The following is a 13,852-nucleotide window of genomic DNA, read 5'->3' on the forward strand; positions in this document are numbered from 1 at the left end:
TCCAACTGAAATATTCTGTTCTGTTATTCTAATATTTTGTTCTCTGATGATGGATGTAGTCACCATCCAGTGACTCCAGTAGGGAGACACCTTGATCATTCAAGAGCGCACCTACACCTGGGATTAGCATTCACAAAGTGTCTGGATTAGCCATGTAAATAAAATTGACTAAATCAAGGCTCGAAAGACAGGATCAGGAAGATGTTTAGCTGTTGTCGTACCTCTATTCTTGGCCTGCCATTTGGGAGCCCTAACCCAGCAGCCGCCAGCAGGCTAGTCCCCCTTCTGACGCTGGCCTGAGATTTACTGCCCATTCCTACCACGTGATTTACAACCAGTGAAACCTCAGTAACTGCAAACAGAGGCTATTTAAATACCTCAAACCCCCAGAGGAATCCAGCGTGTTTTACCTAACCTTATTCCACATGGTGAGGTTTTGAAATGTCCTGGCACAAGCAGGATTAAATACTTTCCTTCTGGGTTTTAGGTATTCTTCACAAGAATTATTTGAAATTAACCAGAGCCGCAAGAACTGGGGGGCAGTTAATAGCAAGGCACTGCAGGGAGGGAGATTTCCTTGTGTGGGATTCCCGGGAGGATGCTCCGTCCAGCCGCAGAGACCACTGCTCCGTGCTGCAGGTCCCAGAGGTGGAAGGCAAGCAGAGGAGAGGTAAGAGGCAGCAGGATGGATGGGCACAAGGCTCGGCTCAAGGGTAACTCACAGGAGGCGTTTGCCAGAGTGGGGGCAAATGCCAGCACACGAATCCCACAGTTACCATCTCTGGTAAAGCCGGGCACTCCCACTTAACTGGGGAAAGAGAAACATCACCACGGGGAAAATATAAAACCCAAACCAAACACATTTAGGAAAGGAAATGTTTTTTATTGAAAAAAAAAAAAATTACATTTCACTTACACACCATGAAAATACTGAGTTGTGTGTTATTTTCATAAGAAGAGGTTAAGACTTTCACAAGAAAACCACATTCTTTATTACAGCGTTACTCCACGAGATGAGGCTCTGGTGGCATCTGCACTGGGCGTTTTCACTAAACAGTAGAGCAGGACTAAATGTGCTTTGGGCAAAAACCCTAAATATTGGCCTCTTCCACATCCTACTCCCTGTTGAAGACATGGCACTCATTTGTTCCATACTGAATTATTTCTGAATTAGAGACCAATCTCAAATTTTCTCTACTCACTTAGATCTTAGGCAAATTCACAGCTATCCCTCCCTTCCATTTTTAACAATCTTGATTTGTATTTCCCATTCAGCCAGCTAAAAGCATATTAAAATGGCATGTAAGCCACCACCCTCCCATCTTCCAGAAAGAAAACAATACTGAAACATTACACCAACAATCACTGACAGCAAATGACAAGATCACCGGGTGGTGCTAAATTCTCCGGCGTTTCCTTCCATCATCGCATCACCAGCAACAAGCCCTGCAGTCTTCTTCCCTCGCGAGGCACGTATTCACACATAGCGCACCTCGGGCACGTGAATACACGTGCTGCACGAAATGCAGGCCACAGGAGAGGAGTACCTGTCTGCGGCTGGTATCCCAATGCCATTTGTCACAGGTGTATCACAAGAAGCGTGCTGTGCTCCGAGCCAGCTGTGACAGGCTGCGTCACATCGCTTGGCAAGGCACCTTCTGAAAACCCCTTATGAACTACAGACCTTTGGTGTGGTCAGATTTAAAACTCTGCAGGCAAAACCAAATACTAATGCCACTTAAGTTCCCAGGTAACTTCCCTTATTTGTTTACTTACTTATTTATGTGATTTCTTCCTTACTTAAAGGGGACGGGAAGGCAAAGAGCCAGACCTGGACAATTCTGACAGATGCAAGTGCTGTGAAAGCGGATTTGAAACTTTCTCCACCTGGATCTTCCCACTATGTTCCCTAGTTAGAAAACTGCTTTACTCTGTGCTATTTTCTACTCTGTTAGGCACAAGCATCACACAGATCATTAAGAATAGTCACAGAAAATCTTTTAGGACTGTAATGTTTTTGCGATACAGGGGACAGGGCTGGACTGAGAACACCAAAACTCGAATTACTAAACCTGCAGCTCGTCTTTCAAGTACTCAGCTGACAAAGACTTCTTGTCTTTACCCCTAACAGTGCAGCTTTGCAATTAGGTTCTGCTCATCTCACTGCCAGGAAAAGAGGCAACCCCATTCTCCCCGGTTTTGTCCAGCTGCATCTTCCCAACCCCTCCCCAGCAGCAGCACCAGCGCCCATCTGTTCCCAGGATGGGAAGGCTGAGGGAACTGAAGGAGGTGAAAACTTCAGGGGTTTTGGCTGGATAAATTCCCTGTTGGTTGTAGCTCCCTTCACTCGACGCGTCATGGGGAGAGGCAAGTACCAGGGCCAGCACAAGCGATGGGAGAGGAAGGTCAGGGCACGGTTTTATGGCGTAGCTGAGCGGAACAAGTTAGCTCGCTCTATAAAGCGGCTGATAAATCTCTACCTTATTTTTCCGAAGAACAAGAACCTAGCCTAAATCACCTGAATCATTCACTTCTAGAATCTTTTGTTCTCCGTGGCCTACAGATGAAATCTAGGGAAATTACACGGCTAAGTTAGGTTCCTAGAACAGGGAGGAGAACGAATACCCTGCCGCCTTCCACCGCAGCCAGGGAAGCAGTGTGCTGTTCATCGAGCGCTTTAAAGTGCATCCAGAGTTGTGCTAAACCAGAGCTTTGGTACAGCCCTTCGGAATGAACAGCCCAAGAGCTTCACACAGCCCTCATCTCCCGCTTGCTCAGAATCACTCCTCCGCACTTCCCCCACGGCAGGGTGCAGGCAAAAGAGTGGCTCTGCCACCACCACCAGGGTATCGCACCCACGGATTCCCAGGGGAGGAGAAACGAGGCACAGCGAAGCGCGCAAAACACAGCTGTTGCCTTCCGGAGCCTCTCTCCTCGACAATGCATTATTAATCTCGGTGATATTTTTCTTGCTAACTCAGCAAAGCAGAAGTACTTCTCTTTTAACATATCCAGAACTCGTGAACTCTTCAGAGAAAAATGTCTGACAAGTTCTCCTCTGCTCTTTGCGGTGGTGATTTATTCAGAAGTGTGGTGAGGACGCTGCCGTGTTTCTTAAAAGAGACATCATAAACGATGCTCAGTTTTTCCAGATCAACCAACTGTTGTGGCAGGAGCACAACGTTCAGCAGAGGGCCATACTCCACAAACTGATTTATGTTGCAGATCCTTGCACTTTCTAGAGAGCCCCTAAATGACAACCAAAAAAATAAATATATACGGACGTTTGTGCTTTAGCCCTGGTCTCTCCAAGCAATAAGAAACAAAAACTCAAGTAATACAGCAAGACGGAAAAATCACGCTCTGATTTTCAAGCACGCTAACAGCTTGCCTTTTGACTGAATGGGATTTTGTTGGTAGCTCAACTCTTCTGAAAGCTAATACTTTTATGAATTTAAATTCAGATCACCCTACTAAAACTCTTCACGTTATTACGACTGACAAACTACAGGGGAAAAAACCAAAATCTGTACTTTCTCCCGTTTAGCCTACTCATCTACCTGTTGCACACATTCAGCGCAAGCTATGAAGTTACCTTGGCCAGGTTCATAAAACGTCAACGAGCTACTTTTCTTCCAGGGTCTTGCCTTCTCCATTTATACGTTGCTATTAAGCACTTGCCAGACACGCCCCCCCCCCCCCCCCCCCGCATATTATTTAATTAAACAAACAAATCCCTCACCTATTTTTAACGTGCCCTAGATGGATTTGATATTTCATGCCAATGCGAAATCTAAATTTCAGGCTTGTGCCACAACTTACCCAATTCTGTCACGGATAAGGGAGCAATATTTAGGGTTTTCTTTTTAAACAATGGTATCCACCATCCTATTGCCTCTCTCTACAATCAAGCGTACAAGCCTTACTGCAGGAAGAATACAACTCGTAACTGCCAACCAGAACAATACACAAACACTACAAAAGCCTACGATTTCATTAGAAATTAAATAGTTTGCTATTACACAGAACTTCATTGTTTTTCTGGCATAAAAGTCACTGAATTACTACATACGCCTCGAGGACAATCATTAAGATGTGTAAACATATAACAGGTCCACCTAGTCGGTACAAAGCACCACACAAACTTGAAATACATAGAAAGTTTGCTCATAAATATTTCTTTTGTTTAACAATTCAGCACTAAAAAAATATGACTTAAAAAGGCATCTTTTATTAAGTTATTCAGTTTGTCCAGGGCTGGTGGGGTTGTACTATCCCTACTATATTACAGCCACCTGACTCTCCTGCCAAACCATTGGACTTTTCTGGAAGAAAAGGCTATGTGTGGCTGGGACCCAAAGCTTCAGCACAATCTATAAAAATAGAATTCTTTAAGACCTTCTGCTCACATCCCGAAGGCCTACGCAGCCAGCCCCCAAATTCTGTTTCCCACCCCCACCACATTGCAAATAAAGCTTCAACATACGTACAACACACGCACAAGAGTACATATATTACACTCTTCTACACACAAATATTTTTTTTTTTTTCTAAATAGCAATGCAACCACAAGGGCAATAGGTAAGGAGTACACGTGAGTTCGGTGGTAACATATGGCACAGCCTTCTCATATTGCTGGTTTTCTCTGTCTGAATCATGTGCTGCCTTATTCACTGCTCTGCAAATTGTGGATTTATTACTGTTATTTGCGCGGTGGAGGCACTAAGCCAGGAACGTGTGCTCATTGAGGAGCACCCCATTCGCCTCGAGGGCCATTGCGGCTGGCGCAGTAAAAGCACCAAACTGGTGGCTGGTGGTGCTGGGGCTGTCACCTGGCACTGGTTTCCCTGGTGACGCAGATGGGAGTTTTCCTAGGCTGTCGGGAGCAAAACCGCATTCTTCCCTTCTGGAAAGCGTAAGAACTAGCTTGGGGTCTCCTGGAAAAGTGTGCTGACAATAGCAGCGCCCTTGCATTCTGTATTCAACGTCCTTTGCCGGGCACTTAGGGCACACTCCTCCAGTTTCTGATTGAACCTTGTGGATTTATCTTAAATCTGCTCCTGCACGCATGTGTGAACTCACTTTTTTTTTTCTCATTTATTTTAAAGAGAAGAGCTATTTTGGGGGCTGTGATTGAACATCTCAAAGCTTAGTTTCCATGGTTGATGTGTACCTTTAATGGACATGCTTTAGAAAGCTACAAAGCTGTTCAGCAGTAGGCTCTCATGTACCAGAAGCAAGTGTCTTTCATGACGAACAGCTCTCTGAATAACCTTGTCCTGTGATTCTAATAGGAGCTGAATGCCTAGTCAGTGAGCCATTAAGGCTGCAATGGGATGCAAAAGAAGGGGTTGTATTTCCACTTATGAAGAAATATTTTGGTTTCAGAGCGGCCAAAATTTGTAACACTTCTATCTCAGCTTCTAAAAGTACTCTTTAACGGGGCAAGGACCTTTGCTCAGGAGAGGTGATTTTCTTTTGTATAAGTATAAGCCAAACTTCTCCGCTGGGCATACCCATAATAACTGGAGCTTCTCCAATAACCAGTGCCCTCATTAAACTGGATATGTGCTCTCTTCCTCTTGCAAACCACTGCTGTAGCGGAGACACTCACGGAAGTGCTCACAGAAGCACTGGTTCTGACATGCAGGAACAACTGTTTCCTACTGTATAGCCTTGTATGCTCTAACCTACGCGGTAAGGCAAAAACTGCTCTGTGAAGGGAACGCAGCTAAACGCTGCACAAGAAACAGACCTCAAAATGAGTTGTGGGTCTTATTCCAAGCCCCTCTTCTCACCTTGTACGCAGGAATAAAGAGCACAACACAGAGAGGCCCCACACATGCAAGTAAGAGGCATACAAGAGCCCTGGTGCAGAATGACAGCAGTTGTCTTCCCATTAAACTTTTTTTAAAAGAAAAATTAAAAAAAGCCAAGGATGTTACTCACTTCCACATACCTACTATCTTACAATGAGATGATTTCAGCGCACAAATGTGTGCTCTTCCATTAGCTACCCCTTTGTCTCTCCTAGGCTAGAACTAAGGAAACCTTTAATTACATCCACCGTATTCAGCAAGACTATCAAACTCTTCTTGTTCTCTTTAATTCTGAAATGGTTAACATATTCAAAAATAGGATCTAACAATTTGTGTGTGCACGGTATATTAAATGTAGATACTTTTATTACAATCTTCCTTGCCACATATTGTAAAATAAAATAAAATCAATACAATCACCATTAACAGTCTCAGACAACAAATTAACACCATCCAATCAAGACACAGTTAAGATACTCAAAAAGGCAGTTATGAGCAGCTGGAAACCTTGGTCCTCCGATTGTTTTGTATAACACATTGATTATAGATTTCTTCCACTTAACGATAAAAATCGGCAAACAAACATTATACTGCAGATTTCTTAAACGTTTTATATCAAGTGTGAATAGCATTGATTTTAGCACAATGTCTTTATGCACGTCTCCCAAAGAGGTACATGGGCATTTTAAGCATGTAGAGACTAATCCGGGCCCAGAATAGAGTAGATCGTTTGTAAACAACTTCTGGTCTCCCCTGCACGATGGCTCCGCAAATGACTGCGCTTGCAGTAATCAAAATGGCTGACCACATACACTGCCAAGTTCATTCCAGAAAAAAGGGATCTAACACAAATTACTTCCGCTGAGCGAAAAGAAAAGAACGGTAGGGATGTCGACTGGACAAAGACACAAAGCATTCACCGCTCCCACGCCTACATGTCCATCAGCACTAGAAGCATCCCTTGCTGCTAACTTCACACGTACACGTGGGTGTACGCGTGGCAGTGAAGTTAGCAGTCCCTAACTGGTGGATGCTGGACTGGGTTACAGCCACCTTTCATGCTGTTAGGACGGTCACGGAAGATTATCCATTTGTTATTTAGCCTCTCCGGGCTAAAGTGCTTGTTCTTCTGTAATCAGCTGGGATCTAAACTACTTTAGACTAACCATTTTTCTTTTCATAAGGATCTGCAAGTGGATCAGACAACCCTGATAAGTCTTCTCCAAGCCCTTAAATAAATAGTGGGCAGCTGTCTAATACTGAGACACTTTCCAGCTGCACCAGAAAGACAGAAGGAACTCCAAAAGAGATACAGATGTTATATGCAGGAGGAGAGGAGGGAATAAAAGATTGGACAGGACTGTGCTAAGTCTTTGAATTTTGTTCTGCAAACATTATGAACAAGCACTGTGTAACTCTGAACAAATAACAATGCATCCAAGTATTAAGTATGTATACCTTGACATTTAAAAATACCTGTCAGCCTGTTGTTACTACAAAACGTTAGTTATAGAATGTATTTACAGATAATTTCTGATGTTTGTTCCTGGGAAGAGATGTTAGGCCCAATTCTTCACTGAAGACAAAAACCTGACCTAATTTAGAGCAAGTCAGGAGGAGTTTAAAAGAGCAGCTCCCAGGGACATAAGCAGAAGCAGCCACCAGCCCCTTGCTACAGAATCCAGCTACTGCAAAATAAGAACTTTTGCAAATTGAGAACATTAATGTCATTATATTATTATTTTTTTTTTAACATGGATATGTCACAGATTCTAAGGAAGGTGTGAATTACTGAACTGATCCGTTCTTTGAAGCAGTGGGAAAAGATCACACCTGACAGGTGGAAGTTGCTCCAACAAGCATATCATTTTGTCTTCTATGGCAAGATCACAGGTCATTATGGTTTACAGATAAAACCTTGTTTGCAAGGTAGCTTTAAGTTTCCTAAATACCAAACTTGGTTATTTCAGAGAAAACCAGCCCTTGCCTTTCTCTCAATTACCTTATGAAAGCCTATTTTTTTTTAGTGGGGAAAAAAGGTTCGTGCTGTCTCACACTTACCAAAAGGGCTTTTCTGTAGCACATGCTTGCAACAGGTAGGGTTTCTCTGACAGCAAATTCGTCAGTGCATATTTATTGCTGCTTTAAAAAAAAATATTAAAAGGCCAATTTTGAGCCTCTCTCTCCTGTTGATCCCCTGATGTGAAGAACTGAAGAACCTCAATTTTGCACTGCACTAGTGCAAGGACGGCCACCACGTGGCTCTTAATTTGGCCCCACACAGCTCCCCAGCCAGGCCATGAGGCTGCGTTACGTGACTGGCAATGAAGCCACTGCTGGTGCAGGGTGCTGGGCAATCCACAGCCCTGGCTACAGCAGACACTGCACCAGGAGCCACTTCCAGACCCAGCTGAGATCTGTGCTCTGTGCTGGAGCCATGGGGCCATAGAAATCAAATGTCACTTACTGCATGTGAACTGCTCCTGGGATTTATCTAATTCTTCGTAACCTGAAGGACACGGTAGAGCTCTCAAGGCTTGGCCATCTGACAATTTTTGTATGTGACCCACAGGAGCTGCAAAACTGGACAGAGCTGGGTGAGGGTGTCAGGCATAATGCTGTAAAGTTGACCATGATACATAAAGGCAGGGAAGTTCAGTATGTTGATCCCTTCTTCCCAAGAGGATGGCAGGGATTATACGCTTCCACGTGAAATAGTCTTAATTTTAAAAGATAAATAAACTCTTAGTTATGTTTGGAATATGGCATTCAAGACTCCTTTAATCAATGGTAGAAACAGCTAAAATCCTTTTGTGTACAACTGTTGAAATGCATCACCAGCTACAGTATTTAAACATCTTTGCTGAAAGCGACTATCTCAAAGAAGGCAACTGTATTCCTGTCACAACTGCCCAAGTAAAAAGCAGCTTATATAAAATGGGGCAAATTATTAATTATTATTACTAATATTTCCTAGCCTACCTGCAAGAAAAAAAAAAGCATCGATTTAAAAATACAGCGCTGCAAAGAAAGGCAATTTGTTGTACTTCACAGAATCACAGAATGGCTGAGGCTGGAAGGGACCTCTGGAGATCGTCTAGTCCAACCCCACTGTGCAAGCAGGGTCAAGTACAGAAGGCTGCTCAGGGCCTGCTGAGTACAGTCAGGTTTTGAATATCTCCAAGGACGGAGACTCCACAACCTCTCTGGGCAACCTGTGCCAGTGTTCGATCACCCTCACAGTGAATTATATTTTTTTAATGTTTAAATGGAATTTCTTGTATTTCAGTTTGTGCCCATTGTCTTTTATCCCTTCACTGGGCATCACTGAGATGAGCCTGGTTTCTTCTTCACTGCTTCCCATCAGGTATTTATAGACACTGTTAAGATAGTTCCTGTCTTTTTACATGTTGGATATCAGCGATGAGCTCATCTCTGTTACTGACTGCTAATTTTAGCAACTGTTCACATCACCAAAATTATTATTGCTAGCGAGTTATTTCATGGCAGTGGTTACTAAAAACTGTGGCAGGAGAGCCACATTTTCAAGGTAATTTCTGGGGTCTTTTTCCCCTTGAAATTTTCAAGTCGTACGAATATTTTTTTTCATTTTTAATACCAACTGCATGAGAGGAAATAAAATTATTGGTTATTGAGAGTGAAAGCCTGAAGTTTGCCTCTTACTGCAAAACATGTTCATCTCAAATTTAATTTGCTTCAGAGACACTGAAAATGAGGGATTTCAGAAATGTATTAATTATGAAATCTTACTCTATGAAAAAAAAATCTATTCAGCTCAAAAGTCACTTTAAGGATAAATTACTCTTCTACTAGGTGAAACCAATTAACTTTTACAATAGCAGAAAATCCACAAAAATGGTCGGATAAGCGAAGACTTCAGTGGCTAAAGCAATCTCCAAACCACCTCTTCTGGGGACTCCCAAGCTATGCGAGTGACATGATCAGTTAGGCAGGTGTGATGAGGAAGATGCAGGAAAGGTATCTAGGAGATGCCCAAGAGTGAGTTTCCTGAGCATGCTCAGGTAATCAAGAAAAACTTAGCCTTTTCCTCTAATGCAAATTTCCTTCACGTCACTGCACGAGTAACTGCAATTTTCATCTCCCTATACAGTCTGAGACAAATAAAGCTCATCAACTGAAGTTGGATTTAACGACACACTATATCTCATCCTGGAAGAAGCAAGAATCTCAGTCCCATACAGAAATCATACAGTGGTACAAGTTGCCAGTACCTGTCAGCGTTATCTGCCCCACTGGTATAATATGTGGCTGCGATGTATATGACGCTGAAATTAAGAATCCCATTTTGAAGCCTTATGAAGCAAAAGTTTGAAATAAAGATGCATTCATAATAAATAATACATTTCTGTCATCTCTAGGCAGCAGAGGCTGCAGAGACTTAAATTATGAACAAATTAATTTTGTCTGTTTCACTATATTGGGTAAACATACATAACTTACTAAACCAAAACCTATGACTTTTACCACATTGCTTCATTGATAAGTCTGCCAATAGTGCTCACTATTGTTAAGTGGAAGTGCCCTGAGCAGTCTGTAAATACATCCAGCCATGAAGAACAAACCAGGGTAGCCAGCTTTCAGGGTAAGAGCTGCTTTCTCTTTTGTCCTGACAGAATGTTTGTCCTTAGTTAAAAACTAAACAAAGAATCAAACCTGGCCGCAGAGGTAGAACTACAAACTTCTAATCAGCGCTACTGAATGAAGACATTATCTTATAAATGAAGACGTTTCTGGAGCAGCTTTTGGGAAAAATCATGTGGGCATCCAAAGACGTTAGAAATAAGCAGCCAGTACCTGCAAAAACCAAAACCGTGCAGCTGTTCATAGACAAGAAACAGGAGCAGTTACCAGTAACATGAATGACACCTGAAGGTCACTTCAAAGTACTTAAATGCCAAACATCTTCAAAGTACTCCTACACACAACCAGAACTTTGTGTGTAGTTTTAACCCTGCTTAGTTTCATAGCAGCTGAGATACTGAATACCAGAGTAGGTAACCAGATACCTCCAGAAAAAGGGAGCATGGAGCCAGCTCCATTGGCACTAGATGCCATCTTGAAATATATTTTCCAGTCAGCCAAGCATTCCATCAGCAAATTCACATCTAAAGTCTTTGGCAAGGCAGGAACATTGTACTCTCTTGCCCTGGGTAATTACACAGACGAAGTGAATTTGACAGCCATTTTGATACCTGGTGATATGCTTCAATGCACACTAACCGTTTCGTTTTTAAAACTGAGCAAGGCCAGCACATATGTTTGAGAGTGGATATCTGCCTATGCTGGGCACTATTTCATGAAAGTCAGGTTTCTGTCACAGATCTAAGGCAAATATTACAATTTACAGGAAAGAAATGAGGACATCAATACATTGTGCGTTATTGGAGACGTACGGCCTTTATAACACGGTGGCTTTCACTATGATCTCTGGGTTTTCTATGTCCTTTTTGCTTTGGACCATTCTCAGTTCCAGGTGGGCTGAGTTTGGTTTGTTTCCTTCTCCAGCTTGTGCTAAAAAGATGACATCAGAATGTCATTAAAAACAGCAGTATAAAAAGAAACAAGTTACATTGTTGTGTTACCCCACTATTTTTACTACCCTCCTCCCCTCCCTAGTCTCCCTTACTACCCCCTGCTAAAGGCTTCCAAGGGGGAAGATCCAGGTCAGGACTGTGATTTTTTTACCACCCCTGTTCTGCACCTCTCTCCAGGAAGGAAACATGGCTCTGCTGTTACTAGAGAGTGGCACTGACATGCTCTGAGAACCCACAGATCCCATCTGGATCTCCTTAGAAATTGAAAGATAAGGGAATTGCAAGGGGAGAGAAGCTGAAAAAAAAAAAATAAAAAAAATCACTCCTCACACGGCCAACACAGCTGACAGTTAATTATTAATTGATAAACCCCTCTCAATACTAAACACATGCACCCAAAGGGAAAGTCAGCGAGCTACACTTAGAACAGAAGCTCTCTTGCACGGCAAACTCAGTATTTCCTCAAATTCCTCCACCGCTGTTTTGCAAAGCAGTCAAGCGCAGTCAGCGTGACTGTAGTCCCACTACAAGCTGAACAGTGACATCTTCAGTCGGGTGTTGTTAAAAATAGGCTTGGAGGAAAACAGTAAAGAACATGCCCTGAGAAGACTACCAAGCTCTCATTCTGTAAATTCTCTGGCTGCTTCTGCACCGAGGGCTGCCTTTCGTCAGGAACCCAGAAAGCTCTTTGAATGTTTCTTCTGACGCAAATCCAGACAGAACAAGGGAACAAGGTCTGAATTAATTACCTTTTGCACTCTTAATGGTCCTCTGCAGAACATGTTGCATGGCTGACACAGTCTTTTCACATGCCACCTGCATTAACATAATATATTCAGGTTTTAGTAAAATATCAGCTGCCTAGTTTAATATCATTATTTCAAAACCACTGCTATTAAGAGGCAAACATGACTGACAAGATGCAAACAGGATGACAACTACATAATGTAGAGTTTGGGAAAAAAATCAGACTTTCTTAATTCTCACAAAAACAGGTATTAGAAACCATATATTCGTATCGAGGATTCTATGTGCTTAAGGCAAAAACCAGAAAAATAGATCTGATAGCTGATTTTCACTGCTTATTATGAAGTGAGTGTAAAAGAATATAATTGCAAACATGCATGCAGTGTTTCTCTCTCTCTAGAAGGAGCATCGTCTTATTTGGCAAAATTACAACATCCATGTAACAGAAATGTGACCGGCCAAGCTAAAGTGTTTTGGCTAAAGGGAAATTATGCTTTTTTTTCCTCTGAGGTGAGGAAAAAAAGCCAAACCAGAAGAGAGTCTTTAAATAACGTCATAGATGACAAGTAATTAAGAAAAAAGAAACGTAGTCTAAACTTGCAGAGACAAATAATTTCTCCCACACCTTCAAATTGTTTGGATGCTTATGTGTCCATGCCAGAAGCATAGCAGCAAACAAGTCTCCTGTTCCAACAAAGACAGCATCCACTTTAGGAGACTCCACTCGAATTCTTTGTGTCACCTTGGTACCATCTGCTTTAGCTACAACACAGATAGACAGTTAAGTAACAGACCCAGCATTTAATACAATAGCATTTACTATAATTTTAAAGTGATCACCAGATTTGAATTACTTTGTTGTTTGGAACATAAAGATGCTAAGGAGTATTGTAAACTTTGTACCAGCTCTTTTAAAAGGTGCAACCTTTCAAAACTTTGCCAAGTTGGGATAGCATTTACAACTTATACACTGTACATATCTCACTTAAGAGGGAGCAGGTAGCCAGCACCTTCATTTTCACGAAGGATTGAGCGCCACCTATTTTCATTTAGACAGCAGCAGCAGCTTGCTCAGGAAACCGCATATTTATGGAGACTGCCGAATCCTAGATGGGGCATCCCAAACCATAATCTGGAGTAGCTCTGGGTTGCATGGAGGCACAAGAGCAGCTGCAGACATCAGTAGAGAATATCCGATCCATGTGCCATATTGTAATCACCATCAGAATGACCAGACTTATTCCAGACCTGGCATGTACTGAGCGCTAAGACCCACTGACTGATTCTAAGTGGAATCTCTTTTAAATATCAAGACTTTTTTGATCTCTCAGCAGTCCAGAACGTGATGCCCAAATTTAGATCCCTTAAATGATCAAGGAAACGAGATCATATACTATCCCACATAACTATGCCTTTCTCAGGTAAAAACATCTTGCGACAGTCCAAACACACAGTGAATCTTGGTGACCGTATAGAAGCGGATATAAAGAAGCAGCAGATGGACATTTTACAACCTATCGGGGAGGAACAATCTGCTAATAGGACAATGTAACTTTTCCTAAAAGCATTCAAAACATTCACAGTTCCTGTTTTATACCACTACTACTTATTAGGGCCACTACTAGGGGCTTTAACAGCCCTGATAAGCCTCATTGAGGTTTAACTAGATCACCTGATCTAGTTAAAGATGTCCCTGCTTACTGCAGGGGG

At 42.4% G+C, this 13,852-nt stretch overlaps 1 protein-coding gene across 3 annotated transcripts in view; it reads right to left on the minus strand.

Annotated features, from left to right (window-relative positions):
- Positions 1 to 862: 862 nt before the first annotated feature.
- PDXK (pyridoxal kinase) overlaps positions 863 to 13,852 on the minus strand; it is a 53,314-nt gene continuing 40,324 nt past the window's right edge. The window contains exons 9-12 of one of the 3 annotated variants that reach the window (XM_063344680.1): positions 12,768 to 12,904; positions 12,145 to 12,211; positions 11,255 to 11,372; positions 863 to 10,655 (exon numbers count right to left, since the gene is read on the minus strand). In XM_063344680.1, the coding sequence (XP_063200750.1) occupies positions 11,260 to 11,372; positions 12,145 to 12,211; positions 12,768 to 12,904 (317 nt within the window). In that variant the 3' untranslated portion in view covers positions 863 to 10,655; positions 11,255 to 11,259. Of the gene's footprint in view, positions 11,373 to 12,144; positions 12,212 to 12,767; positions 12,905 to 13,852 lie in introns of all 3 variants that reach the window. The other 2 variants (XM_063344675.1, XM_063344666.1) reach the window with 2 other exon arrangements.

The sequence above is a fragment of the Chroicocephalus ridibundus genome, chromosome 1 (genome assembly GCF_963924245.1).
Source record: "Chroicocephalus ridibundus chromosome 1, bChrRid1.1, whole genome shotgun sequence".
Classification (NCBI taxonomy): Eukaryota; Metazoa; Chordata; class Aves; order Charadriiformes; family Laridae; genus Chroicocephalus; species Chroicocephalus ridibundus.